Below are 27,844 nucleotides of genomic sequence, written 5' to 3' on the forward strand. Positions count from 1 at the left end.
TTAATGTAGACCTTTTGAAGCTTGGTACAAAAACCTCTTTGTAAATTAATAAATTAAACTACAATACCCAAAGCAACACTGGCGTTACATGTATTTTACTTTTTGCATTGAATCAACCAGCTGACGGGTGGTTTTATATTGTAATTTCATCTTTACGTAAGACGAGAAGCAAAGGGTTAATTTCTACAGATGAGAACAGTGGAGGAGGAGCTATAGTATGAGCGTGTTGTAAATGACAGACGACAGAGAGATCGCAGCTCTACCGCTGCTGACCAAAGACGATTATAACCATGAACTCCAGCACAAGCAACACTCTGTCGAGCGTTATGGAATATCAGGTAATAACAAACTTATTCTACAGTATTTAAGTGAAATATCGCGGCCTTAAAAAAAATAATGTTGAATCTGCCTGCCTGGTTATGTGTGCGGCTGTCAGCTTTCATAACAAAGAGCCTCGCACATTAGGTAAAGTAACTAGTGTTGCGGGTAGCGACAGCAACATTTTGATTAAATATAAAAGTTGTAACATTAAAGACCGAATAAAGTTAATTAAAGACAGATTTGATGGTTATTTTCTAAGTTAAATGTAAATATGGGATTGCGGTGTTGTTGTTTAAATCACATGTCCATAAAAACCTTCCATTTAAATATCTCGTAAGCAGATTCGTCATCAGTTTGTTTCGCGGCATCGCTCTCATAATGAATGATGTAGGAAGACAATACAGTTAAAACAACTTTAAAAACACTCATTGCTCTATTTAACAGTTATGTTTCTCCTGCAGAATGGTCACAAGGATGTTGACGCAAACAGTGTTGAAGACGAACCCCTTCTCAAAGAAAACCCAAAGCGATTTGTAATTTTTCCGATTCAGTATCCCGACATCTGGAAAATGTACAAACAAGCCCAGGCGTCATTTTGGACAGTTGAGGAGGTGAATATTATTTTTTATTTATTTATCAAGTTAATATTAGGATTATCATTTGGCAACTCAATTAAAACACTTGAATGTATTGTAATAACTGTAACAGGACAGTGGTGGTATTAATCGGATAAATAACAACAAAATTATGTTATCATTTAAAGGCCTATTTAACTATAACTGTAGCTATATAATTATAAAACTGTAATAATTGTTCTCATTCTGTAAGAACAGCGCAGTCCACTCCACAGAGGAATGATAATGTTTTTCCAGCTGATAAACGATAAAAACAATAAAAATAAAATAAAACAATAAAATAGACAATCAGAATCGACCAGGCAAAGGGCTTACTGTGTATTTAAAGGGGTCATGTGATGCGATAAAAATTTTTTCTTTCTTCTCTTTGGAGTGTTACAAGCTCTTGGTGCATAAAGAAGGTCTGTAAAGTTGCAAAGACTAAAGTCTCAAATCCAAAGAGATATTCTTTATAAAATTAAGACTCATCCACACGTCTACGTCATCTACGTCACTGTGTGGGGAGATTTCAAAACACCGCCCAAATCGCCGGATCGGCTTTCACTGTGGACGAAGCAGAGTCCAACCCCCGGACACTCCTCCGTCGAATCCACCGGCCGTTCCTCGTTATAGCCACAGGCTGCTGCTCACTCAAGCCGCAGGCCGTTCCTTGCTCTTTGCAAGGACAGTCTGGCACTTCTGACTCACGGTATGTAAGTAGGGCCATATGTAAAGGATTTGCTACTGGTGATTCAAACGCAAATTTTGAGCAGTGTAGAGTAGCACTTGTTGTTTGTAATTTTTCTGATTACAAATGCAGACATGGTTTTATGTTTACGCGGCGGCGATATGCAATGCAACACGTAAAAAGACAGAATAAGTCATTATAATCAGAAATTATATCCCCACTGGATGCAACAACTGCCTCGTTTGTAATGGGTTTTATTGTTTTTGTCCTGTCTGACCAGGACGTAACATTTCCGTCAGACACTTGAGGCATTCAGCCAATCACAATGCACTGGATAGCTGGCCAATCAGAGCACACCTCGCTTTTCAGACCGATGAGCTTTGTAAAAATCGACGCATTTCAGAAGGCGGGCATAGAGGAGAAACACCTTTTTTACCTTAAGCCGCATAAACACTTAAGTACACCAAAATACACAATATAATGTTCTTTTTAGCAACGTCATATGACCCCTTTAAAGCGGCAGAGAAAATAACTGCAGCATGCGCTTATTATAAGCACAACGTTGTTGAGTGTTGGTGACAACCCTAATATGGTTTATGTTACAGTTATTAATTTTATTAGGTTCTAGTTCTAATGTTGTGAGATAGGGAAGTACACGCCACAATTATAATGAAAAACACAGAGGAATGATATCATTGAAATGGCTTTCAGAATATTTTTTTCCTGCTGATGAATTAACATTTTTAATAAACTAGTCCTATAAGAACATTTAATTAAAATTAGTATTTGTGCTTGTCACTGGTGAATGTAAAACTGCTTATCATTTTAATGGTTGGTTTAGGTGGATTTATCAAAGGACTTGGTCCACTGGGACAGCCTGAAGTCTGAAGAGAAACACTTCATATCCCATGTACTGGCTTTCTTTGCAGCAAGTGATGGGATAGTCAACGAGAACCTGGCAAGTGCGCTTCCTAACCTTCATTAAGGCTGTGAAAAACCAATGAAAAATTTCAGATATAGTACTGAATAGATCAGTACAAGTTGTGTTCCTACTAAACATCATGCCTTTACTTGTCACAGGTGCAGCGGTTCAGTCAAGAGGTGCAGATCCCAGAGGCTCGCTCCTTCTACGGCTTTCAGATCCTCATAGAGAATGTGCACTCCGAAATGTACAGCATGCTCATCAACACCTACATAAGGGATCTGAAAGAGAGGTGAGAAGAAAATAAAGCATGCTTTTCTACTTCAACAATGTCAGTTACACCTTTTAAAGTGCTTTTACACAGGTGACAGGTGCAAGATTCAGTTAAGCAGTTTATCCTAACATTTTCCTTATGTGGTTTATGTGCAAATGTTGCAAGATATTTTTTTCTAGCCACAAAAAAAAGTCTTACATGCATGAGAAATTAAGTTATTGATTGTACCTACCTGTGTTTTATCAGAATATCTTTGATTAAAATTTGATTTACTTTATAAATAATCATACATGTCTATAAACATAACATCTGTATTATTTATGAAATCATGCATTCATTCATTTTCTCTCTCTAAATCCAAACTATTTAAAGGGACTTTTTGTTCAATGCAATTCACACCATGCCTTTTGTAAGGCGGAAAGCAGACTGGGCCTTACAGTGGATCTCTGACACAAACTCAACTTTTGGTGTGTGGAAAATACCTTTTTCTTAAAAAAAGTATACAATATTGATTATCACACTTGTTCAACAACAAGTGTTTGTATATTTATTTCTTTTTAGGAGAACGATTAGTAGCATTTGCAGCAGTGGAAGGCATCTTCTTCTCTGGATCATTTGCGGCCATCTACTGGTTGAAGAAAAGAGGCCTGATGCCAGGACTCACTTACTCCAATGAACTCATCAGCAGAGATGAGGTTAAATCTTTAAGATATTTAAAGATCTTTATGATATTAAGATCATGTTTTGATCAAGGTTTGTTAGGTATCCACAATAAAAAAATAGAGAGATAATAAGAATCCCCAGTGAAAATCTAATCATGGCTAGTATTGATTGAGCCATCTGAACCTTCACAGGGTCTGCACTGTAATTTTGCATGTCTAATGTACAGCTACTTGGTGAAGAAACCTTCTGCTGACCGAGTGAAAGACATCATCACAAAAGCTGTGAGCATTGAACAGGTACATACAATTTTCTGTACTCGAGTGATGCAGGATTCCTTTTTCTTTCAGACATGAATGTAATTGCATTTGTATTTGCTTGTTTTCCTGTAGGAGTTTCTCACAGAAGCCTTACCCGTCAATTTGATCGGGATGAACTGCTCTCTCATGAAGCAGTACATTGAGTTTGTGGCTGACCGGCTGCTAACAGACTTAGGATTGCCCAAAGTCAGTATTTTATTGGGATTGTATTATGATTTTTTGTCTGTTAATCTTTATACTTATACAGTGCTTTTTAAATTCTGTCTGAAAAGGTTTACAAGTCAGAAAACCCCTTCGACTTCATGGAGTCCATTTCATTGGAGGGAAAAACTAATTTCTTCGAGAAGCGAGTGGCTGAATACCAGCGACTTGGAGTGATGTCAAATGTGATGGACTGTGAATTCACTCTTGATGCAGATTTCTAACGATGAACTACAAGAAATATTATTTATTTTTTTGGGACAGTTTCAGTAAAAACAAACAAAAAACAAGCCATATCACCTTCAGACCTTGTCGAAAAGAAGTGGAAATCAGGTTTACCAGTTTCTGAATAACATGGTAACGAATTTGTCAAAGAGCTCACCAAAGTGGACGTGTGGCTTTAGCGTATTCAGACCAGACTTGGTGTGTGTTATGACAACCATTATCTGAGGTTGCATGCACAGTTTCAACATACTGCCACCACTGGTCAGGAGATATGAAAAATGGCTATGTTTGCTTATAACTTAATGGATTGGCCAAAAATCACAAGACTCTGGTCTCTTTCAGTCTGGAGTAGCATGCCAAGTGGAATGGCAACCAGTTTTCCTGTGTCTACCAATTTGGGCATTAGTTTTTACGAATGTTATTTTTTACTAATGAACTGGTGTATAGTTCTGAAACTTGGTATGTGTCTTCAGCACAAACTCCAAAAGTTTAATGGCAGTGCCATCTTGTGGTCAAAAATTACAATGAAAAAAAAAATACTCTTAATAACTTTTGACTCATGTTCCCTCTTGTCATGAGACTGGTCTTTTTAGAGTCCTTGGATTATGCAGAGAACAATAATACTAATTATGCCATAATTAGCTGAACTTCCTGTCATTCATTTTGATTTACATCAAACTCTGCCTAGAAGAACACTGGTCTTCTGTGATTTCGTGTTGATAGGCATAGCTGTTTTAATTTACCACATCAACAGATTTGATGGCATAATGCCAAACTGCACCTGAGGCTGTATCTCTTCATAGCTTTGACATTCTGAAACCAAACTTTGTGTCTGTCAAGATCACCTGTCACCACTGTGCACTAAATCTCCCACAATCCTCCCTGGTTACCACCCGCACTCACTTCACAATCACAACACCTGTTTGCCATCACCTTCATCTACATAAGCCAGCACCACACTCACAGAGCTCGGCTGGTCTCATGTCTATCCAGGACTGCTATGTCTTAATGACTTCAGCTAGGGCTGTTACACTTACTTATCAGCGTGATCTTCCCATCCTCCAATCATTAATTTTCCTTCCTTCCTTGGATCGCCTTTAAATTTTTCGCTATTGATAAATTAGTTATACTGATCTCAGTTATATTTGATGCTTTGAGTTCCGTAAAAAATTGTTATACGTGTGTACAGGGCTGTCCTTAGCTGGCACGGGGCCCGGTGGAGGTAGGGAGTGGGGTCCCCCTCGGTCTGATCGCTGTGGGGCCCGTTGCAGCCGCCTCAGTTGCATCCCTATAAGGATATACTTAATGTATATTTCTTTCAAATATAACCTGTTAGAGTATGACAAACCCAGACTGAAAAAATGGATTAGTTACTAGCCTACGTGTTTATTTGTTTAGTGATTTTATTTAAAATACAGTCAGAACCAATTACTGAAGCAATTTCTGGTGGGTTAAAACTGAAATAATATCATAATTTGGTAATAGACTGATAAGGTTATTAAATGCAATAAGAATTTAATTAATTTTGATTTGTTTTTTATGTCCAAAAAAAAAAGTTTCAAACACAAGCCCTTATAAACAAACGATGAATATGACAAAAAAATTAAAGTAGTAATTAATAAATAAACGGAAACAAGCTAAGGAAAGCAAACTAATCGAAAGAATCTTAAAAAAAATCTCGTATTGTTTCAAGAATTTCTATTACTATAAAAAAAAGAGAAGTCAGAAGTCTAATCAAAAAAGAAAAAAAGTGCGATAGTAGGAAGTGAGCCCGGAAGCTTTTTTAATTCTAGATGAAAAAATGATCAAACAGACAAAAAAACCGAGGATATATTCCTTTTGTTGTCCAAAAATGCTGCGCCCTCCTAAGACGCATAAAAGTGTTGTCTAGGTAGTCAGATCGATATGTTTTGAGACACAGCCATCACGTAAAAGGCGAGAAATCTCAAAGCCACTCCCCCCTGTCGTTCACTCTCTCCCGCTGCCAGCAGCAGCTCACTCTCTCTCTCTGCGTGCGGTTCTTGTCCGCTGCTTATAAAAATGGACCAGGACTGGCGAGCTTTGGCCACACGGCGAGCCGAATACGTGTCCGACCGTATCCGCGGGTTGTTGTCCTCAGGCCTGGACTTCCTCCGGCTCGAGCTGGGGGTTGATCTGGGTCTAAAGCCGGAGCAGTGTCCGTCGTGGCTGATTCTGAGCGCGGTGCTGATCGGGCTGACGGTGCTGGTGCTGCTTGCGGCCTGTGGACGGAGGAAGCGCCGAGTGTCACCCGTTACTGTGAGTCTCAGCACCGCCGTTGCTGAGACCCCGGTTAAGACCGCTCTGCCACCGAAGACTGTGAAGACCGAGCCGAGCGAACCAAAAAAGAAGAACAAAAAGAAAGCAGCCGAGAAGGTAAGCGGCCTGTGATGGAGATCTGCTAATGGCTGTGATTCAAAACTTAATCAGCTTTCGTCCTACACTGTCGTTTTTTTGGACACTTATGCGAAACCCCGAAAATGAGATCTAGGTACGCAGCTTACCAGGTTTCGAGTAACATTGTCTTTCTAAAAATCATATTCAACTATTTTGAGTTTGATGGAGAATTCCAAAAGTAACGTTAGCTGCTAACATGCTAACCTGTCAGAACCTCTAAGCATCAGCTATTCATATAGAAAGACTTTACCTATCATAACGATTTAATTCTATATCGCTTATCGTCAGCTTTAGGATTAAAAGAACAAATCTGACGTTGTTATTTGATACCGAGTAACTTATCGGTATAGTAATAATACAGACACGAGGACTACAGGAGAGCCACGTCACACAGTCAAGCAGAGCGCCTCACAACACGAGTTTCGTTTCGGCTAAACACCAGCTTTTGTGAGTCCACACTATAAAGGATCCGCCGTAGAGACAGTTTTCGTGGCCTAAGGGGAGTTTTTAAGTACTGTCAGTTGATAGAGGACGGAAATGTGGAGTTTCTGGTTATTGGTAACTCATGTTCCCGCAGCAGAAGGCTCAGGCGAATGGACAGACCGTGACTGAACCTCAGGAGGAAATCAAAGTCATCGAGGAGAAAAAGAGGAAACCCCCTCCTCCTGCTGCACCTGCACCTGTGTCTGCGCCTGCACAGCCACCTGCGGATACAAAGGTTGGGTCCACCTAGTACTCATGCTGGTTTGGTTGAGGAAGTGTGTTTGTTTATATATTTGTAGTAACAATAACTAGAAACCAAGGCATTTTTTGGCAGCTGTGGTGTATTTTAGTAAGAGTGGTTTTCTTTTCTGATGAGCAGCGCAGTTTGGAGATTTATTAGCTAATAACATCGAACATAAGTATGGAGTGATTTGACTGGAAAGCTTATATCTCAGAGTAGAATGTGTGTAGTAACAAAAAACACTCAACTCAGAAACATGTAAGTGGCATAAACGAAGCAAAAATTTTTTTGTAATAACTACATCTGAATTTAGTACTAATTTCTATCACTTATTTGCACATGATATCACAACTGAATGTGAAGCAAACCTTAAAAGTTGAGTGACCTAAAGGTCCGTTCACACACCAAGAATGATAACGAAAACTCTATTATTCTACACCAACAGATGATACCAACTTTGATTATTATAAGCACATGCTGCGGTTATGTTGTCTTCTGACATATTCTGAAATAATTGCTCTTTAACCTTTGGTGAATTTGGCTCTCGCCTGGCTGTTGGATGTTTTTATCATTCATCAGCTGGAGAAAATAGTTCTGAAAGTGATTCCAAAAGTGAAGAGTTAAAGACAAATATTAGTGTTGTAACTCAAACTTACTGATAAAACCCTTACAGAAGCTAATGAAATTTGTTTACCTACATGTCATGTGACCATCAGAGAAACATGAACATGCAAATCTGGTGTTAAACTATTAAAAATCCATTTGGGCTTCTCATGGGGTACTTATGAATATTTTGCAAGTGAAATTAGTCAAATGGATTCAGCAGACAGAAAGTGCACTATAGACTTGCTTTCCACTCACTGATCTCCATAATGTAGATTAGAAATATATTATGGTATTATTTATGGATGTTTCGTGATGCTAGTGTGAAATCCCCCTCTACATGCCCTGTCCAAAGTCGCAGCTCAGGCGTCATCTGGAATCAGTTTCCCACTTGTAAATATGACTTTGCTTTGGTCATTCGGTGCTCCGAATCCATAATTCTGACATTTCTGACTCCACTTGTACAGGGCACATTAAAATGACTTGTATAGACGGGTTTGGAATGTACAGTTGACTCTTTTGCACAATAGTGCTATGAAGGTTTGAATCAGCCTTGTTCAGTCTGTAAACAACGATTGAGAGAGGTCGGGTGTCAGTATCGGCCTGTAATTTGATAATGCAGATACGGCAAATATAAGGTAGATCCACAGGCCAGGGGAATCTATATACTTTGTCCCAAGGCCTCACACTTTAGGCATAGTTTTTACAAAGCTGAATAAGTATTTTTAGATATCTTTCTTACTGTCTGAAGTGGCACTTTGTGCTTCTAGTAAGTGTGAGAGTAAGAGAGACACTTTGTTTCCGACTTGTCAGGAAGTTCTAAATTAGTATTTTTGGACCTATGTAGACCAAGAAAAACAAGAAGAAACCAAAACCAGAGGTGAAGCCAACCCAAGAGGTTTCCTCCACCGATGGCAAGGAACCTGATGAAGGTATGAAACTGGGTTACCAAACTGTGGTGGCAACCTCACATTTTCAGTGAGAAGGCTGTTTATTAGTAATGAGTCTCAGTGGTTGAAATGCAGAACATCAGAAATTCATATGAGCTGCTTGTACCAGATGCACTTTCAGTATGTCTGTGTTTAGCAGGTGCTTGGGAAACCAAGGTCAGTAATCGAGAAAAACGTCAGCAGCGCAAAAAAGAGAAGGGCCCTGGTGACAGCTCTGGGAGCCCTGTGGGTGGAGATCGTGCCAGCCAGAAGGTAGAGCAACCTGCGCTTACAGCTCCAGCTGGCACCAAAAAGAACAAAGGTATGCATTTCCTATACAGAGTACTTTCTTTGAATGCATTTCTGCATTCAAGGACTGTGCGCATGGCATCCAAGAAAATGTTAAATCACAAGGATTTCTTTTAAGATGTTTGCCAGTGTTAGTCATTGGAGCGCTCTTCCTTTGATTTATTGTAGAGTCATCACGTGCCAAGGCCTCGAAGGGTGATGCCATTATAGCCCCAGGTAAAATTACAGTTTTCATAAAATGAATATAGAGTCTGTGAATGTTCCACCTTTTCTTAATGAAAAACTCTCTAACCATTAGGCCAAGTCTGCCCCTTAAGTGTTATACATTTCATACAATTTATAAATGTCAGACATTTAGAATTTTTATTGAGGGCGTAGATTTATGTAAACTTGAGTTCAAAAGTAAGATTTTATATTTATTTATTTGAAAGAAATTACTACTTTTATTCAGTGAGGATGCGTTAAATTGATCAAAAGTGACAAGAGGCTTTAACAAAGGTTAAAAAAGCTTTGTTTCAAATAAATGCTGTACTTGAAGGAATATTGTAAAAAAAAAAATGGTTTTCAAAAAAATATTAAGTAGCTGTTCTCAACAGGGATAATAAGAAATGCTTTTTGAGCAGCAAATCAGCATATAAGTGATTTTTGTAGGATCATGTGACACTGAAGACTGGAGTAATGAGGCTGAAAATTCAGCTTTGCATCACAGGAATAAATTATTTAAAAATACATTATAATAGAAAATTAATTGTCCTAATATTTCACAGTATTAATGTTTGAACTGTATTTTTGATCAAATAAATGCAGCCTTTGTGAGCAAAAGAGACCTCTTTCAAAAGCATCTTGCCATCCCCAAACTTTTGAAACTAATGATGTTACAGAATATACTTTACAAATTTCACCCTTTTCTTTTAGTGACCTCTAACTGTAATGACGTGAGCACTGTAAACGGTGGAGGATGGACAGAGATTCCTGTAAAGTCAACCCAAACAAGTGCTTTAAACAATAAGAAGTTGTCTGTTGGGAGAAAGACCCCTGGACTCAAGAACCATGAGAACTCCACCTGGAATCAAAAACCAGAGGGTAAGAATTCAGAGTTGTTTATGACCCTGCCTTGATGCGTTTAAAACAATTATGGCTGCTTGTAAGGGTTTTTAGCTTTACAGTAAACTTTCAGATTATTGTGACAGATCTTGGAGATATTGGAGTTTCTTGTTACATGTAGTAATCAGATGGTAGTTCCAGTGAAATTCGAGTTGAGTTATTTCTCCTTACTTAATATTAAGTTGAGATGTCAAGCATTTTAACAACACACTTCTCACAGAGCTTTATATTTATGTGCTGTCTTATTTTTGGCAGGGCCGTGGACTGGTTTGGATAGTAGAATTAAGGCAGAACCGAAACCAGTAAACATGCTCAGACTGAACCCATCAGGTACTTATTTCAAAATTTAATTAGGCAGTCATTCTTGTGAGGAGCAAATCATTTTGTTCTTGTATGCTAATGAGCACTAGAAACACAAAACTTTCTCTTTACCCATGTATTTTCACAGGTGGGGAGACTGGGACAAAATCTAACAGTGATAGTGGCCTATGGGACCGTAAACGCATCAGTGAATGGTCCAGCTTAAGTAAGATCAAAACCTATTTATGGCGCTTTTCCACTGTGTGGTACGTTTCACTTTTGGGGGGTTTTCCACTGGGTACAGTACCTGGTACTTTTTTCATACCACTTCAGTTGAGGTATAGCGAGTATCTTTACCAAAACGTGACATGTAAACTCTGCTGATCACTGATTGGCCAGAGTGAATCATCACTACCTGCATCACTGAACGACACAAACACAAAAGAACCGCTAGATTTAAATCCGCACAGCCAGCAAAGGATCAAACGCAACTGTTTAGAACGAGTGAACCTTTTTAAACAACCAAAAATGTTGTATCGTTGTCTTTCGAGGAAGCACAGACATTCCTCTCATTGATGGCAGAGGAGCAGATCCAGCAAGAACTTGATGGGGTGACGTGGAATGAAAAAGAAGAACACAGTTTCGGTTAATTTTTGTGCTGTGCAAAAGGAAACAGACAGCAGAAAGCGGCATCCTATTTTTCTTTAGGCTTATTTTACGCACAAAGATTTGTTTTTATTTTGAATGTACACAAAGGCAAACAGTTTACAATTCGGATTAGGCTCTTTATAACTAAAAGAAGTTGCTCCCACTATTAGAAGGAAAAAAAATCAAGTTAAGCTATGCTACTTTGACAAAGCAGCCTGTTCATTATCATAATAAAATACAGTCAGTCAAACATATGGGAAAAAACCCCCACACTGCTCAGTTTAAACATGTAATAAAATCTGTGCTAGTGTTATCACCGTACCACCATGATGTTGTGCAAAACATTTTGTTTTACGTGGATCTTGTAATGCGATTGAAGTAGTCTCATAATTTGGCATTCAAATATATTGTGAGTACGGAAACATTTGATTTTGTGTCGAATGAAAGACCCAACGCTGGTTTCAGTTTCGTTTTGGCCTAAATGAATTCGTTTTGGCTTTTCGTTTATGTTGCTATAACTTCTTATAGGCTATTTTTTATTCTTGTTCTTTTTTTAAATAGGCTACTGTTAATTGAAAGGATTTGTAGTGGAACTAAAATAGCATAGATATGTTTATAGTGTTTATGTTTGTTAGGGCTGCACGATAAATCGCATGGGATATTTAATGCGCATCTTGTCAGTAAAGCCGGTTCTGTAAACAGCAGTAAATCTCCATCACCTGCGCGATGTCACGTGGAGCAGCATTAACTACACAGAGCCGTTATTCACTGACAAGCTGATTGTGTTTTTGCGCAGCTTGTCGGTGAACAACGGCCCTGTGTAGTTAATCCTGCTCCATGTGACATCGCCCAGGTGATGGAGATTTACCGCTGACTAAACATTTCGCGTCGGAATTAGGCCTACAGTATTTCTGAATGAAATAATAAAATGCTACTTGACGACAACATTTCTTTAATACGTGTAGTGTAGCCTATTTTAACAATACAGTAAACTTGTTTAAATATTTTAACAAATTACTGAAAATAAATAAATTACTTTTTAAACCATTTAACTGATTGTATAAATCGGTCAATATTCTCAATGGTCAGTTAACGGTTAAACGGTTAAAATGAACATCCCTACTCTGTTCTCTTTTAAACTAAAGTTGCTGGTCCTCACATAAGTGCTTGTCAATGCAGGTGTCTATTGTTGTTGTTGTTGTTCCATATCTTTAGTTTGTGTAACAACATCCCAGCCAGTGTTGCCACCTTGTGGAACAACTGATTAGTGCAATACCAAGTCAATACCTTTTGTGTATAAAGTACCCCCGTTAAAATCTGCGGTGCACGTACAGTATGGGCATACTACGTGCTTCTCACGCTCCACTGACACTTGCGATGTGAAACAGTCATAATAGACATAGCTGAATCGTTGGCATTCAGGAATTAGGATCGCGTGGTTGTTTGAATTGAGATCGCCATCTTTAAACGATAAATCTTGCAGCTCTTATGTAAACATTGCAAATTGTTTTGCGAGGATTGTCACGTTCTCACGAGACCAAACGGACCTCATGCCACGAGATCTCGTTACATCCCTAATAATAATAATAATAATAATAATATTATTATTTTAAAAAACTGACTTTAGAAAGGTAGTTGTATATGCTGAAAGACTTTTAACATCACCAGTGTCCTCTTATGATTTCAGATGGTCTTCCCACCGGGGACTCCTCAGACTGGAATGCTCCAACTGAGTTATGGGAGAATTATGAAGATCCCAAAGGAAATGCCCCTGTTTTGAAAGAGATGCCAGTTTCCAAGCCACTTGTGGTATGAAAGAAAAAAAAAACGCATTCAATTATAGTTTTATAGTTTAAATCAACAAGACTATTAGTAGATTTCAATATTTGTTCCAGTTGCAGGAATCAAATGATGACAATGACAAGACAGACCCTGCAGGAGTTGGGAAATCCAAAAGGCGGAAGAAAAAGAAGAGACCAGAGGAAGTCGGATTAGCCGCTGAGGTAACGATCATGTTTTAATGAAATATGTATAGACATAACAAATTAATACCATTCTGCAGTTGAAACCGACCAAGTTGTACGTTCCTCTTCCAGATGACTCAAGTAGGTTCTGCTCCTGCAGAGAAGATCGTGACCGTCAAGCCTCATCCGCCTCATGTTCCAAAGGATGAGGGATCCAAGCAAAACATCCCTCCACAGTCCCAACAAAGTGAGTGGGGCATAGGTGATGTCCATCCATCCATAGTATAATAATTTAGTTTAAATTTAATTGAAATTATTTTAGTACTTCGAGTTAAATGATATGAAAAAATGAGATGTTGTTTTATAAACTAAAGTTACAAATAAAGTTTAAAGGCTTTTATATCACATTTTATTTAAATGAATGTTTATTTTAAATAACGAAAATGTTTTTTATGGTTGTAGTTTGTTTACTATAATAACCCTGGTGAGAATGATTAACAGCAATTATATATTTGTGACTTGAGACCTCAGTGAATGCATTTGACTGAGTAAAAATTATTGTATTTTGCACTTTTTTTTCTATGTATTTTAATACCATTTTCCCATTACAGAGAATATTTTCGACATCATTTTGATGAAACTTTCAGAATTCAATTCAGTTCAATTCAAGTTTATTTGTATAGTACTTTTTAATATACAAGTAATTGCAAAGCAACTTTACAGAAAATAACATTTCTACAATATTTAGTAGTAGCTTATCAGTGGTGACCGTCAGTTTATGTGTGTATGACAGAAATGTACGGAAAAAATCAGTTAAAGACATAAACAGACGATGAACACTATTGACAGCAATTATTAATGATGCAATCAAACTTATAGGAAAATTTGGTAGTTCTGTATGATGTTTCAGGGTTGGCATCATCTCTTCTCAGGTGTTCTGGATCCAGACTGGAGCTTGTGTAAATCCTTGTTCTCGTGGCAAAACAGAGAAGCAATAATTAGCGTAGCTGCGGTTCTAACCAAGTAAAATTAATTGGTTTAATCCAAGCTAAAGAATAATAATGCGCATTTGATCAGATACAATTGCAGTCACAAATTATAAGATGCATTATTCGAATGCTTGGTGAAAGAGATGTGTTTTTAATCTAGATTTAAACAGAGAGAGTGTGTCAGAACCCCGAACATTATCAGGAAGGCTATTCCAGAGTTTGGGAAGCAAATGAGGAAAAGCTCTACCTTCTTTAGTGGACTTTGCTATCCTAGGAACTACCAAAAGTCCAGCGTTTTGTGACCTTAGGGAGCATGATGGATTGTAATAGAATATCACTATTTTTTTCCCCACAAAAATCCTGAAACTTTATTTCCAGGTTTAAATTACATTTTAAATCCTAGATCTTCATAGTTGGCTCTGGGACCCTGCTGTATATTATAATAATATTATGATAATAATATAATTAATAATAATCATGCTGAATAATATCCTTTGTTTTTGCTCCCACAGAGAAATCGGATCAGAATTGGGAACCTCCAAAGCAAGTTCAGAAGAAAAAGGCCAGGAGAGAAACATGAACCATGAATAGCATCCAGGATAGCTTATGCAAATATGATTATGCAATAATTTCACAGTACAGAATTTTATACTGAATAAATTTACTGTGCTTCAAAAAAAAAAAAAAAATCAAAAATGGAAACCAAACTGAGTTGGAAGAACTCGGCACAAAAAAAAGAAAGAAATCTAGAGTATATGTGAGCATTCTGTCGGCTGGAACACTATGTGTGTGCACTATTACGCTACACTGAGGTTTGTTGAGGAATACTTATCATCCTTGATATCAGACATGCTTTAAGTGGAGCAAAACATTCATGGTCATTTTTTTTCCAACTGCTACTAAACTGATTTTGAAGTTGGAGTGTTGAATTTCATTTGGGAAATTTTAAGGATCTACCTTTGTTCCATCAATTACTTTTCCTGGGACACTTTATACTGCTTAATTGCACTTGGCAGTGTCCAGCAATTGCAGAAGTGCTGCAGTTCCTGTTCGAAGCCAGAGAGAGGCACTGCGAGCCGGCGTCTCCTCCAGCAGTAAGAGGTGAATTACTATAATACTGTAATCGCTGTGTTGGAAAATCAGAGAACAGTAATATTACAGAGAATGTTTTTTTTTTATGCTAAACCTATTTTCTTAGTGCTTTTCTTCCGTCCTTATTATATATAGGCCTATATTACCCGTATAATTGGGTATGTGGATATTAGAGATGAGTAATGACTCTTCTCTTTTTAATCAACTACTAGTTGAATCCAATGCTTTATTTCCTGCAAATTAAAGTAAAAAAAGCCATGCCATATGTATAGAACTATAAGGGCTTTTTTTCTATGGTGAAACTCTTTGTAATTGCACTGTGCTGAAGGTTGTAAAATACCATGTCTATTTACCTTTCTTTTTTTTTCTTTTTTTTCCCCTTGCACAATGTGAACATTTGATTTTTGTTCATGTTTGTTTTGACTGAGCAAGTTTTATATGATTTTGATCGGGATGTTGATTATGATTGGCGCAGCTTTAATTCCATGACACTAAAACAGGATCAGTATCAGGAATCTGTTGCCTTAATCTGTACTTATTAGTGTATGCTTTCTGTTCTCTTCCTCTTTTTAAAGTCTTTTTAACAGGTTTGGCATTTTATTTCATTTCAGAATTGATTGATTTTAGTGTTGCACTTGCATGAGTTTAATAACCATTCATAGTGATGAACAACGTCCTGATTCTCTTCAACTCGTGCAAGTACCGCTCACTGTAAATAGGCTTTAATGAATGATCGATGATGATGATGATGAATGGATGTGGGGTGGGTTTGGGAGGGGGGTTTTAAATGCGTATTCATATATAGGTTGATTAGTGGTGTTTTGCCCATGGTTTTGTAAATTTCAGTAGATCATGTGTTTCGGAGGCACCCTGGGCTAGCATCGGATGCCTGCCTGTTTGTCATTCTAGAGGTTACTCTATGTATTTCTACCAATTTAAGAATGATCATGTTTACTTGTCAATGAAATATTTCTATGTTGATTTGTTAAATAAAAGAAGATTGCTATTTGAGCTTAGAGCTGTTGATTTGTTAAATAAAAATAAAATTTTGTTTGGACTCTGAGCTTTTTTTTAATGAATCTTCGCAACAATACACTTCTGTGAATAATTCAGCCAACAGTCTTAGGTTTGCTGTTTAAACTTACACTGATAGAACATTATGGAGTTTAAATATAACCCACATCCTAGTCATAATATTTGCATGTTGAATTGCAATTAGTCATTTTTTGTTTTGTTCTCATACTGAATCGTTATTGGCTTCTGTTTAATTTATCTTTATACTGCAAATACAGCACACTGTGCACTGAAGTCTTTTATCCAGCAATATTTGGAACAATAAACCGTAATTATACACCCCTCTTTCATTGTTTTGCAAGAACTAATATTTAGGAAAATGCTAATCTTTATTCTTTTATTGTTTGCAGTATTTCAATTTTTTCTAATCCGATATTAAACCAAACGTGCACTAAAAAATACTAAATGAATTGTTGGTATCGATGTTGCTGCATCCTGACAATAAGTCTCGTGTCACGTGTACAGTCTAACCTCTCCTGCTTTTTCTCTGTGGTACATTAATCCTTTTTCATTGATTTATGCCCCCCACCCCGAAGGGATAGGGATTTTTTTTAGCAATCATCCTTTGTGGTAGCCATGCTGAAAACAGTTGTGCTACTTAATATTTTTGTGGAAATCAAGACTTTTTTTTCAGGATTATTTGATGAACATAAATTATGACAGAGGTTCAAAGGATCAGCATTTTTTTAAATAGCTTTTTTTCCTCTAACTATTAATGTCACTTGAATAAATGTATCCTTTCTGAATAGAAGTAATGATTTCTTTAAAACAAATAAAAAAACTGGCCCCAAACTTTTAAATGGTATAGTACAATAATTTTAGTATTAAAAATTACAAAGAAATCAACAGAAGTGCAGTACAACAAAAAGAAAAGAAAGAAAAATACAAAAGTCAAATATACATTACTAAAAAGGAATACAAAAAATACCTTGAGGACCAAAATATCGTAAAATATTTGAATATATTTCTATAAATAAGTATAGCTGAGTATTACAAAAGTCCCAATGCCAGGTGAACCTGAAAACATTTCACTCTTTATAGCCACCATGTTGTTTTGCTGCTTTTAAACTAACTTACATTGACTGAGATCTGTAAATCCCCTGATGCTGTCAAGAAGCTGTGTGTCGCCCACAGAGGCTTAGCAGGCACACACACCCACATACACACACACACACACACACACACACACAAAGAGAGTCTCGTTGGTATGGGCCATCTGCTCTCCTCCTGTGTCCTCATCAACACTGAAGATTATATGAACACTATTGTAACCAAGGGAGAATAAGTCTGAAGACATGTTTGCTCCAGTTTTTACTTATGTTTTTCATATCCATGTGTAACTCCTGTCACAATGGACAGTTTTGTCACTAAAAAGATTTAAATAGTTGTATAGTCACAAATTAAGATAAACTAAAAAAAGGGAGATCTTAATAAAATAGTTGTTTTTCCTAGACAGCCATTTCTAGTTTAAACAATGAAGCCAGTAGTTTTAATAATCTTAATTTAACTTAATATCATATATCTTCAGGTTGGGGCAAGTTTATTTTATTTATATAGCCTATTTATGTTTGTTAATATGCTTAAATTATCAATTTAATACAATTTATTTTTTACAATATTTGTTAGCCAAATGTTTTATATTTTTAATATTTAATAGATTATTTTGTGTTTAAAGTTTACTTCTCTGTTTACATTTTGCTGATGAACCCAGATTGCACTGTGACAACTTGCCCCATGTAGTATGATAATATTGTTGTCTCAAAAGGTCACAACTGTATCTTCTTAAACGTTTTACATCCCCCTCAAAAATAAATATGCACAGCGAACTGCACCAGCGGGCACATGACGTCACACCAAATCCCCCTCCGGTCACGTGGTGCGGAGATGAGCCAGATTAATGCAGCGGTCGGGAACGAACGGGACGGTAACGGGAAAACGGAAACAACTCAGGATTTAACGGCGACCGAATGCTGCGACGGTGAGCTGTAGCGCTCTCAAAATCCATCGATTTATATTAATAAAAAAAATTATAATATTGCTTCGTGCTAAAAAGGCATACATGAACTAGCTCGTGCTGTTTTTGGACGGAAAGATGATTTCTCCGTTGGACAGATGGTACACGACCAGCTGCTGCCTGTGCTGTCATGTACGGACGGGCACCATTATCCTGGGCATCTGGTATATGGTGAGCCAATGCAACTCTTATTAAATAACACACACATATAGCCATTCTGTTTATTTTTATAGCCACATAAATAATGATCAATATGATAAATGTTATTAAGTAATAATTGTATTAATAGATTTCTAATTTAATTACTTTTTTATTTAAAAATTGCTGTTTTAAAAATAAATATTGAGTGTTAAATTACCTATCTAGACAGCCTAGAAGTTCTAGAAAATTCTAGAAAAGTCTGCACACATCTAACTTTATATGATGCCCAGTAATATTGTCTTGGAAATCGTGCTATATTCAACACTGTTGCAGGACATCAATACAGAATTAAAGAGAAAATCTGAGATGCATTAAATAATTTAACTCTTAAATGTTACCGTTATTACTCTGATTATGTCATACTTCCTCCTAGTCTTAATCTTAATGTTGAGGCTTATTTTAGAAACCAGAGCCCTTTAACCTGGTATAAATAGAAAAATACTCCTATGCTGAAACTGTTACTAAAGGATGTTTTGTCCTAACAAACAAATACAGGAGCAGTGAATATTGTGGTCACCTGCAGTCTCTTCTGCACTGCAAGGAACAGCAGAATTCATTAACCTAAAACCCTAGCGATGTTTATTGACACAGAAAGGAAAGTGCTGTCACAGAAAAAACATTATCAGAGACAGTGAATGAGGATAAAGGCAATGTGTGTCACAGATTAATTTAAAATGTTCATATAAATCTGTTCCTGTAGCTCAGTGGTAGAGCATTGCTTTAGCAGCACAAAAGATTGTTGGTTCAATTCCCAGGGAACACACATACTGAAAAAAAAAAGTATAATCTGAATGCAATGTAAGTCACTTAGGATAAAAGCGTCTGCCAAATGCATAAATGTAAATGTCATTATGTAGAGCTAACAGCATAATATGGTTGATGGGACTGATTTTGTTTGGTCTGGAAAGTCAAACATTTTCAGTAGGTTTAGTATTATATATAGTTTCTAAATATATATATATATATATATATAATTATAATTATAAATATATTTTATTATATATATATATATATATATAATTATATATACATATATATAGAGAGAGAGAAACAGAGATAGAATTTTAATATTTTAATATTTTATTAAAATGTTTAATATAAAAAGTAAATTTTGCAAAAACATAAAACTACATATATATATATATATATATATATATATATATATATATATATATATATATATATATATATATATATATATAATATTGGCAATGTGCCAAATATTATGAAAGTGAATTATGCACAAACTTTAGACCAGGGTTCCTTAAATCTTGCCCTGGAGATCCAATGCACTGCATAGTTTAGCTCCAACCCTGATCAAAGTCAGCTACCTCTGATTTTCTAATGATAATGAAGACATTGATTGGCATGGGTTAGAATGCTCAGGTGTGCCCAATTGTCAATTTGTATATTGTCATTCCTTGTCTACTTATTTGTATTTTTTGTATTTTTACATTCTTTTATTATGTGTTTTATGTTCTGTCGCTGTCATTCTGTTGTACTGCGGAGCTTCTGTCACGAAAACAAATTCCTCGTATGTGTAAACATACCTGGCAATAAAAGCTCATTCTGATTCTGATTCTGAATTTGTGTGTGTGTGTGTGTGTGTATATATATATATATATATATATATATATATATATATATATATATATACACATTGTCCTCTTTTGTAAGTTGCTTTGGATAAAAGCATCTGCTAAATGACTAGATGTAAATATTTATTAATAATCTCTGTCCTCTTCAGCTGATCAATGCAGTGGTTTTATTGATCCTGTTGTCGGCTCTCAATGACCCAGTCCAGTACCACTACCACCTCACCAGCTCCGAACTCGGCACGGATCTGGATGTCATGGACGATGCAAGTACGTCTGAGTCATTTAATCCCCCATAGTTATTAAATTCCAGTATGAGCAAACAAGTCTTCATCAACTTTTTAAGTTCAGCAATAGCTCAAAGGCTGCTATCTTAATTCCTGCTGTCTGTGCAGCTATAGATTCTGGCTCTGGTGACTTCGATTAAAACCAGCTTTCATCAGCAGGATTTAAACTATGATTCCTTCTAATTGGTCTGGGCAGCTTTGCATCTGTCCTCTGTTATATGAGGCCTGTTTTGTAATAGGCGCTGAAGTAGACAGAGTGTACACTGGAGTGTCCTTTAACATATGCAGGGAATTAACTGGAGAGAGTTCTGTTTCTAAGACCAGCACCACTGAACTCAATGTACAGTACTAAGAGCATGAGCAGCTCATAATGATACGATAGAGTTACAGCCTCCCAATCAAGAGTGTCAGAGATTAAGAAAACTCTGTAATATTAGCCATTAGGCGAACTCGGTGTGTAATAGTTCCTCAGGATGTCAGTGGTAATATGACATACTCTGAAAAATATTTTTGGGAAATGGTAACTAAGGCCAGAAATCTTCCTGTTGGCAGTGTGTTCAAACAATCTTCCTTCTGAAAGCTTCAGGAGTTAGTTCGCTTGTTCTCCTCCACTATGTGCTTTGTAGGTTGTTTTATTATCTGTAAAGTTTCTTTGCATGCTGCTTTGTTTGTATTTCTCAATAATATGAGATATGCCTGTGTTTTGGAAAGATTGAGAGTCCGGCAGCTGTTTTGGAAACCGCACTGTAGACAGTAGGTCAGGTAACTAGCTCATGGTGCCTGTAACGTCTTGTGAGCACTTCGCTGAACTACTAGAATTTTAACTCAGGCAGGCAATGTTACTGGCTCATATGTCACTATCTAGCTTTTTCTGTCCTAGATTGTACATCAATATTGTGCAGATCTGATGTTGCGTGTCTTTCCTCCACAGACATGTGTATCGCTGCTGCAATCTCATTGCTGATGATTTTGATTTGTGGAATGGCGACCTATGGTGCATATAAGGTTTGACAACTTGCTTGTTAAATAAATTATTCACCTAAAAATTTTAAAGTTCTGACGTTATTTACCCAACATCACCATGAGACTTTCTTTCTTGCGTTGAACTCAAACACAAGGGTGAGCTAATAAAACAGACTTTCATTTGGGCTTAAAGGATCCTTTGACTATAAGACCATTTATTATGACTCCGCTAATTTAATAAATGCAAATGCTCAATCCATCAGTTGTGCTGCATAGTAAAATGATTTCTTTCTTTTCTTTCAGCAACATGCTGCATGGATCATTCCTTTCTTCTGCTACCAAATCTTTGACTTTGCTCTTAACACACTGGTAGCGATAAGTGTTGTAGTCTACCCCAACACTATACAGGACTATCTTCAGCAGCTGGTAAGATCGATCTGATCTGACTACTGCAGATCTGATATGGCAAAGTATCATTCCGTTTTTTGACTTGATGTGTCTGTTTTAACAGCCTGGGACCTTTCCATACAAAGAGGACTTGATGTCCACAAACAACATGTGCCTAGTATTAGCAGTGCTTCTCTTTGTTGGATGCATCTTAGCCTTTAAGGTAAAGTGAAACAACTGTACTGCTTTCCTTTTATTGTGTTCTGCCAGATCATTTTTGGTTCGCTTAAGCTAGATGTGATGCACAGTAGCCTGCAAGATGACTGCTTCAGACAAACAATCTGTGGCTCATTATTTTTGTTGTTTAAACCATATGCACATGATTTATGGTGGTGTTTTATTTAGCATCAACTACTGTTCTTACTCTTTTTTTCTTTAGGCATACCTTATTGCCTGTGTGTGGAACTGCTACAGATACGTCAGTGGAAGAAGCACTACAGAGGTCCTGGTTTATGTCACCACAAATGACACTACAGTAAGTCAGAGGTTTATTTGTACGTTCACTGTTACATTGAGTCTTGTTTCTTTACACTCACATTTGCAGATGTCTCCATAATGACCACACATAAACAATATCAACTAAATGCGGTCCTTTTGGACTTTTTTGCCCCTATTTTCCAGAATCCTGGAAAAAATGTATCGTAGTTTCCAGAAAAAAATATAAAGCAGCACAACCGTATCCAACAGTACTTAAAAATAAAAGACTGGAGTAAATGCTAAAAATTCAGTTTTGCCATCACAGGAATAAATTACATTTTTAAATGTTTTTTTTTTTTTTTATCAAACTGGTCATGCTGTATATATCAGCAAAAGAATGCAAGTTTTTACATCCCATTAACCAAACTAAACATAATGAAAATGTTCCAGTTTGGTTCCTGTCCCAACACGTGATTCAGTCATGAAAACAGTCTCATGTAGTCCACTGTAGAGTTTATCTTTGCACAGCTAAAGGGGATGCACGGATCATGATGCCGGTCTCCTCATGCCCTGTGTATTGTTGAGTCAGTGTTTATGAAGGGCATTAGAGAGGGCAGTGCTGTGTTCCTCTACTGCCTCTAACCCCGCCGCTGTCTGGCTGTCTGACGTAATCCCGTTTTATTGCCTCTGTCTATTTGTCCTGCTTCTCTGTTGATTCTCAAAGCCCTCCAGTCACTGACAACTCACATGTATGAAGAATTACATTTAATGCATCCAGACAAGTTGAGAATGTGATCCCCTTAGGGCATTCATGACCATATTACTAATCAGTTCACCTTTTCATAACAGAATGTTTTTGGTTGGTCTTTCTGTATAGGCAGGATGAACTTTTCTGTGCAGTGACAGACAGCATTTACAGATCAGATGAAGGCAGAAATCTCTTACCAAGGGTCTTTTTTCCCCTTTTGTTATTTCTGACACAGTAATGGCTTACAGATTGCTAGAAAGCAACAAATACATTTATTTTTAAGTGTGTTTTTACAGACCGTAAGAAACCGTAAGAAATTAGGAAATTATGAAGAGATTTCATTTTGGGCATGATGCAGGCAGGATTCGAACCTGCATCTTCTACATGAGCACCATAGATCAATGACTATTTTCAGAATACATACTTCCATGCTACTATTATATCTTTAGTATATACCATGTATACTATGCTAGGGTCATTATTACTGTTAAAATAAAACATAAAAACATCAACAACTTAGTTTATTTCAGCTAGTTGCCAATTCAGCATTTCTCATTTTCATTAAGTTTATGTTGAAGTACTAAAACTTAATAACAATAATTAAAAAAGTTACATATGAAAATAAGGAAGAAAGACTCATGGACAAAAACACAAAATGTTCTTTAAGAAATACACTGATGTACAGAGCCCCCGAACATGACACGAAAAAGAAAATATTGTCATGACCACAAATTAAGAAATTTCTTGGACAACTTATTAATTCATGGTCACATTTGATCAGTTTGGTCCCTTGATTTGATTACGTGGCCATGTTGTACTAATTTATTTCCTCATTTTAATTAAGTCATGGCCACTGTGTACTAAATTGTTCCCTTGTTTTAACTAAAAATGAGGGAACAAATTAATAAGTTTTGAAAAAAAGAATTCTCAGTTTGTGGCCTTTTTTTCCAGCGTGATATTGTTTTTCTTCTCCAATGTGAATTTGCAGGGCTCTGTACGGATGACCTGATACATTTGCCAAAATATGCAGTAGCCGACTAAAATAATGTATACCACAATGCAGTGCTCTTCACACGACCCATTATGTCCAATGGGAAAAATGAAGTAATATTAGACATGCTTTCTTATATTCAGTTGAGACATTTATTCACAAAATTAGATTTAAAAAAATGCAACAATTGATTTATTTAAAAAGTAACAATTTATCCTGTTTAATCTAAGAACATAGTGCAATGCAACAGAAATATGGAAAGCATTTACTAATATGTTACTGTTTTACTTTCAGGTACTACTTCCACCCTACGAGGAGGCCGTCGCCATTCCGCCGAAGGATCCCCCTCCCCAGTACGTTTCAGCTTGAGAATCACACCCTTCTCTAACTACGCTCCTCCCAAACCTCCTCCAAAGAAACACTCTCCGTCACAGTAGCCCATTCTGTTGCCCCGGTCTCCTGTTTGTCGCTGTGTGACGTAAGCCTCCTCTCTGGAGGCAGCAGTATGACTTTGAGACGCCCTTCCCTCGACGAGGATGCCCAGCTGTCCTGGCAACCCAACGCTGTGTGTCAGCTCCAATCCGATTTGCACTTTCGGCGATTATGTGGGGCACTGGCCTTTTTAATACTGTGAATTTCTCAGTAGTGTTATTGTCTACTGATATACCTGAGAATTGAATGCGGCGTATATGATGAACACGGGAGTTACGCAAGAGCACTTTTTTTAAATAAATGGGAATTACCTAGAAATGTACTGAATATAAGAAGCCGGCATTTTCACTTTAATTCCGTTGTACTGTGCGAAATAAAAATGACACGTTTTTATTCCGAAAATAACTAAATTAGTTGTACAACCCGAATTCCGGAAAAGTTGGGACGTTTTTTAAATTTTAATAAAATTAAAACTAAAGGAATTTCAAATCACATGAGCCAATATTTTATTCACAATAGAACATAGATAACGTAGCAAATGTTTAAACTGAGAAATGTTACACTTTTATCCACTTAATTAGCTCATTTAAAATTTAATGCCTGCTACAGGTCTCAAAAAAGTTGGCACGCGGGCAACAAATGGCTAAAAAAGCAAGCAGTTTTGAAAAGATTCAGCTGGGAGAACATCTAGTGATTAATTAAGTTAATTGATATCAGGTCTGTAACATGATTAGCTATAAAAGCTTTGTCTTAGAGAAGCAGAGTCTCTCAGAAGTAAAGATGGGCAGAGGCTCTCCAATCTGTGAAAGACTGCGTAAAAAATTTTTGGAAAACTTTAAAAACAATGTTCCTCAACGTCAAATTGCAAAGGCTTTGCAAATCTCATCATCTACAGTGCATAACATCATCAAAAGATTCAGAGAAACTGGAGAAATCTCTGTGCATAAGGGACAAGGCCGGAGACCTTTATTGGATGCCCGTGGTCTTCGGGCTCTCAGACGACACTGCATCACTCATCGGCATGATTGTGTCAATGACATTACTAAATAGGCCCAGGAATACTTTCAGAAACCACTGTCGGTAAACACAATCCGCCGTGCCATCAGCAGATGCCAACTAAAGCTCTATCATGCAAAAAGGAAGCCATATGTAAACATGGTCCAGAAGCGCCGTCGTGTCCTGTGGGCCAAGGCTCATTTAAAATGGACTATTTCAAAGTGGAATAGTGTTTTATGGTCAGACGAGTCCAAATTTGACATTCTTGTTGGAAATCACGGACGCCGTGTCCTCCGGGCTAAAGAGGAGGGAGACCTTCCAGCATGTTATCAGCGTTCAGTTCAAAAGCCAGCATCTCTGATGGTATAGGGTGCATAAGTGCATACGGTATGGGCAGCTTGCATGTTTTGGAAGGCTCTGTGAATGCTGAAAGGTATATAAAGGTTTTAGAGCAACATATGCTTCCCTCCAAACAACGTCTATTTCAGGGAAGGCCTTGTTTATTTCAGCAGGACAATGCAAAACCACATACTGCAGCTATAACAACAGCATGGCTTCGTCGTAGAAGAGTCCGGGTGCTAACCTGGCCTGCCTGCAGTCCAGATCTTTCACCTATAGAGAACATTTGGCGCATCATTAAACGAAAAATACGTCAAAGACGACCACGAACTCTTCAGCAGCTGGAAATCTATATAAGGCAAGAATGGGACCAAATTCCAACAGCAAAACTCCAGCAACTCATAGCCTCAATGCCCAGACGTCTTCAAACTGTTTTGAAAAGAAAAGGAGATGCTACACCATGGTAAACATGCCCCGTCCCAACTATTTTGAGACCTGTAGCAGAAATCAAAATTGAAATGAACTCATTTTGTGCATAAAATTGTAAACTTTCTCAGTTTAAACATTTGCTATGTTATCTATGTTCTATTGTGAATAAAATATTGGCTCATGTGATTTGAAAGTCTTTTAGTTTTCATTTTATAAAAATGTAAAAAACGTCCCAACTTTTCCGGAATTCGGGTTGTAAAAGAAAAAAATAATGTGAGCAATTCTACACCATTTTATCTAACAAAGTGAAATCTTTCAAGTCTTCCTTTATACACAATGTCCCAAAACATGATGCAATTATTGATTAATATTCTCTTTCAATCAATCAAATGCTAATCGTTACTTGTAGATGGTGTCGCAAAGACTGAATGATTCTGCTGCTTGTTAACAGTTACAAAGCTGTGTATAATTGATAACATTGGTTTAGAGGTGAAATCAAGTAGATTTGAATGATTTTATGGACTGTTTCATGCATCATAGGGATATGACTTCAAATTAAAGGACTTGTCACAAAAAAAGACATATTTGAGTTAAGGTGCCATCACATTTACCATTCAATAGGAATCCATGCGATTAGGAATACAGTTGCCCCATTAAAAGATTTAAAAACATTAAGTTTGGCACACAAATATGCCACGAACAAAAGCTGCACGGTTTGAAAGTGATTTCAGTGTTAACTGTGCTTTATACTTCACTACACTATTAACAAAACACAATGGACTTGGAAAAGGAATGGAAAAAAACAATGGCACAATGGAAAAAAAAACTTTTTTTGTCTCAAAATTCGTTTAAAATATTGATAATGTAAATGCATCTTAACAGTTGAGGCACTTAGAATGGAAGTGAATTGGGCCAGTCAAAGTTAAAATACTTGCTTTATTGCTTTCAATAGCATCACAGGACGATATGTGTTAACATGATTTTAGTGTGAAAACATCATAAACTCTCTATGTGAAGTTATATCCCATTTTACAGTTTAACCCATAAATTGACTAACAATACTTTAAATGGCGTTGCAGCAACAGAAATATTAAAGTGCTTTTATAAAATTAGAAGCTTGACATTTAAAATCCTGTAAAATATCTCCATTCAATTCCATTGTAGGTGCTTGACATACCTTGATTTTTGCTCCTTGACATACCTTGATTTTTGCTCCTTTTTTTTTTTTTTTTTTTTTTTTTTTAAGAAAACCAGAACATTTTGAGTTAATCAACATTATGAACCAGACAGTTCTCATTGAATAAATGAAAATGACCGGTGTTAGGAAATCATTTTTGTCATTTGGTGAAGTTACATCCTCCTGTTCAGAGAAGTAGCATAACTTTTTTGTCATTATCACTTGGTTACAATCTGTGGCTGCAGACTGCAATGTTTTTTGCACATACGAATATTATTCATTCGTGTTATTGTCTGTGTGTTAATCAGTAATTGTGACAAATGAAAACAGTAGATTAGCTTGTAGCTTAGTTCAGATGACATGGCATCTCCCCCAGTCACCTTCCAGCTCAAAGTAGCTTCTGTTATTGGGAACATTTTTTGATTTTTATAT

General features: G+C 36.8%; 3 protein-coding genes across 7 annotated transcripts; all 3 read left to right on the plus strand.

The window, feature by feature from the left end:
* The first annotated feature begins 181 nt into the window (after positions 1–181).
* LOC132104343 (ribonucleoside-diphosphate reductase subunit M2 B-like) lies at positions 182–4,861 on the plus strand. The gene is made up of 9 exons (XM_059509760.1): positions 182–338; positions 783–932; positions 2,465–2,581; positions 2,704–2,837; positions 3,192–3,286; positions 3,381–3,514; positions 3,674–3,778; positions 3,872–3,985; positions 4,072–4,861. Exons 1-9 carry the CDS (start codon positions 291–293, stop codon positions 4,222–4,224), a joined length of 1,050 nt encoding a protein of 349 aa, XP_059365743.1. The 5' UTR covers positions 182–290; the 3' UTR covers positions 4,225–4,861.
* Positions 4,862–6,164: 1,303 nt separating this feature from the next.
* On the plus strand, positions 6,165–16,365 carry LOC132104344 (protein LYRIC-like). 4 transcript variants are annotated; one of them, XM_059509763.1, is made up of 12 exons: positions 6,165–6,619; positions 7,221–7,358; positions 8,815–8,899; positions 9,054–9,218; positions 9,374–9,421; positions 10,121–10,288; positions 10,565–10,639; positions 10,758–10,835; positions 12,945–13,066; positions 13,153–13,260; positions 13,354–13,468; positions 14,723–16,365. In XM_059509763.1, exons 1-12 carry the CDS (start codon positions 6,266–6,268, stop codon positions 14,788–14,790), a joined length of 1,524 nt encoding a protein of 507 aa, XP_059365746.1. In that variant the 5' UTR covers positions 6,165–6,265; the 3' UTR covers positions 14,791–16,365. The 4 variants fall into 4 exon arrangements, with proteins under 4 accessions (XP_059365746.1, XP_059365747.1, XP_059365744.1 ...); XM_059509764.1 differs by having other exon boundaries at positions 9,057–9,218; XM_059509761.1 differs by having other exon boundaries at positions 6,166–6,619; positions 7,218–7,358.
* Positions 16,366–18,254: 1,889 nt separating this feature from the next.
* Positions 18,255–27,012, plus strand: LOC132104345 (lysosomal-associated transmembrane protein 4B-like). 2 transcript variants are annotated; one of them, XR_009423527.1, is made up of 9 exons: positions 18,255–18,354; positions 18,469–18,561; positions 20,339–20,456; positions 21,405–21,478; positions 21,740–21,862; positions 21,948–22,046; positions 22,263–22,358; positions 24,334–24,887; positions 26,857–27,012. XR_009423527.1 is itself a non-coding variant. In XM_059509765.1 (7 exons), exons 1-7 carry the CDS (start codon positions 18,469–18,471, stop codon positions 24,406–24,408), a joined length of 678 nt encoding a protein of 225 aa, XP_059365748.1. In that variant the 5' UTR covers positions 18,259–18,468; the 3' UTR covers positions 24,409–24,893. The 2 variants fall into 2 exon arrangements, 1 of the variants encoding a protein (XP_059365748.1); XM_059509765.1 differs by lacking the exon at positions 26,857–27,012 and having other exon boundaries at positions 18,259–18,561; positions 24,334–24,893.
* The last annotated feature ends 832 nt before the right edge of the window (positions 27,013–27,844 follow it).

Source organism: Carassius carassius, chromosome 25 (genome assembly GCF_963082965.1).
Source record: "Carassius carassius chromosome 25, fCarCar2.1, whole genome shotgun sequence".
Classification (NCBI taxonomy): Eukaryota; Metazoa; Chordata; class Actinopteri; order Cypriniformes; family Cyprinidae; genus Carassius; species Carassius carassius.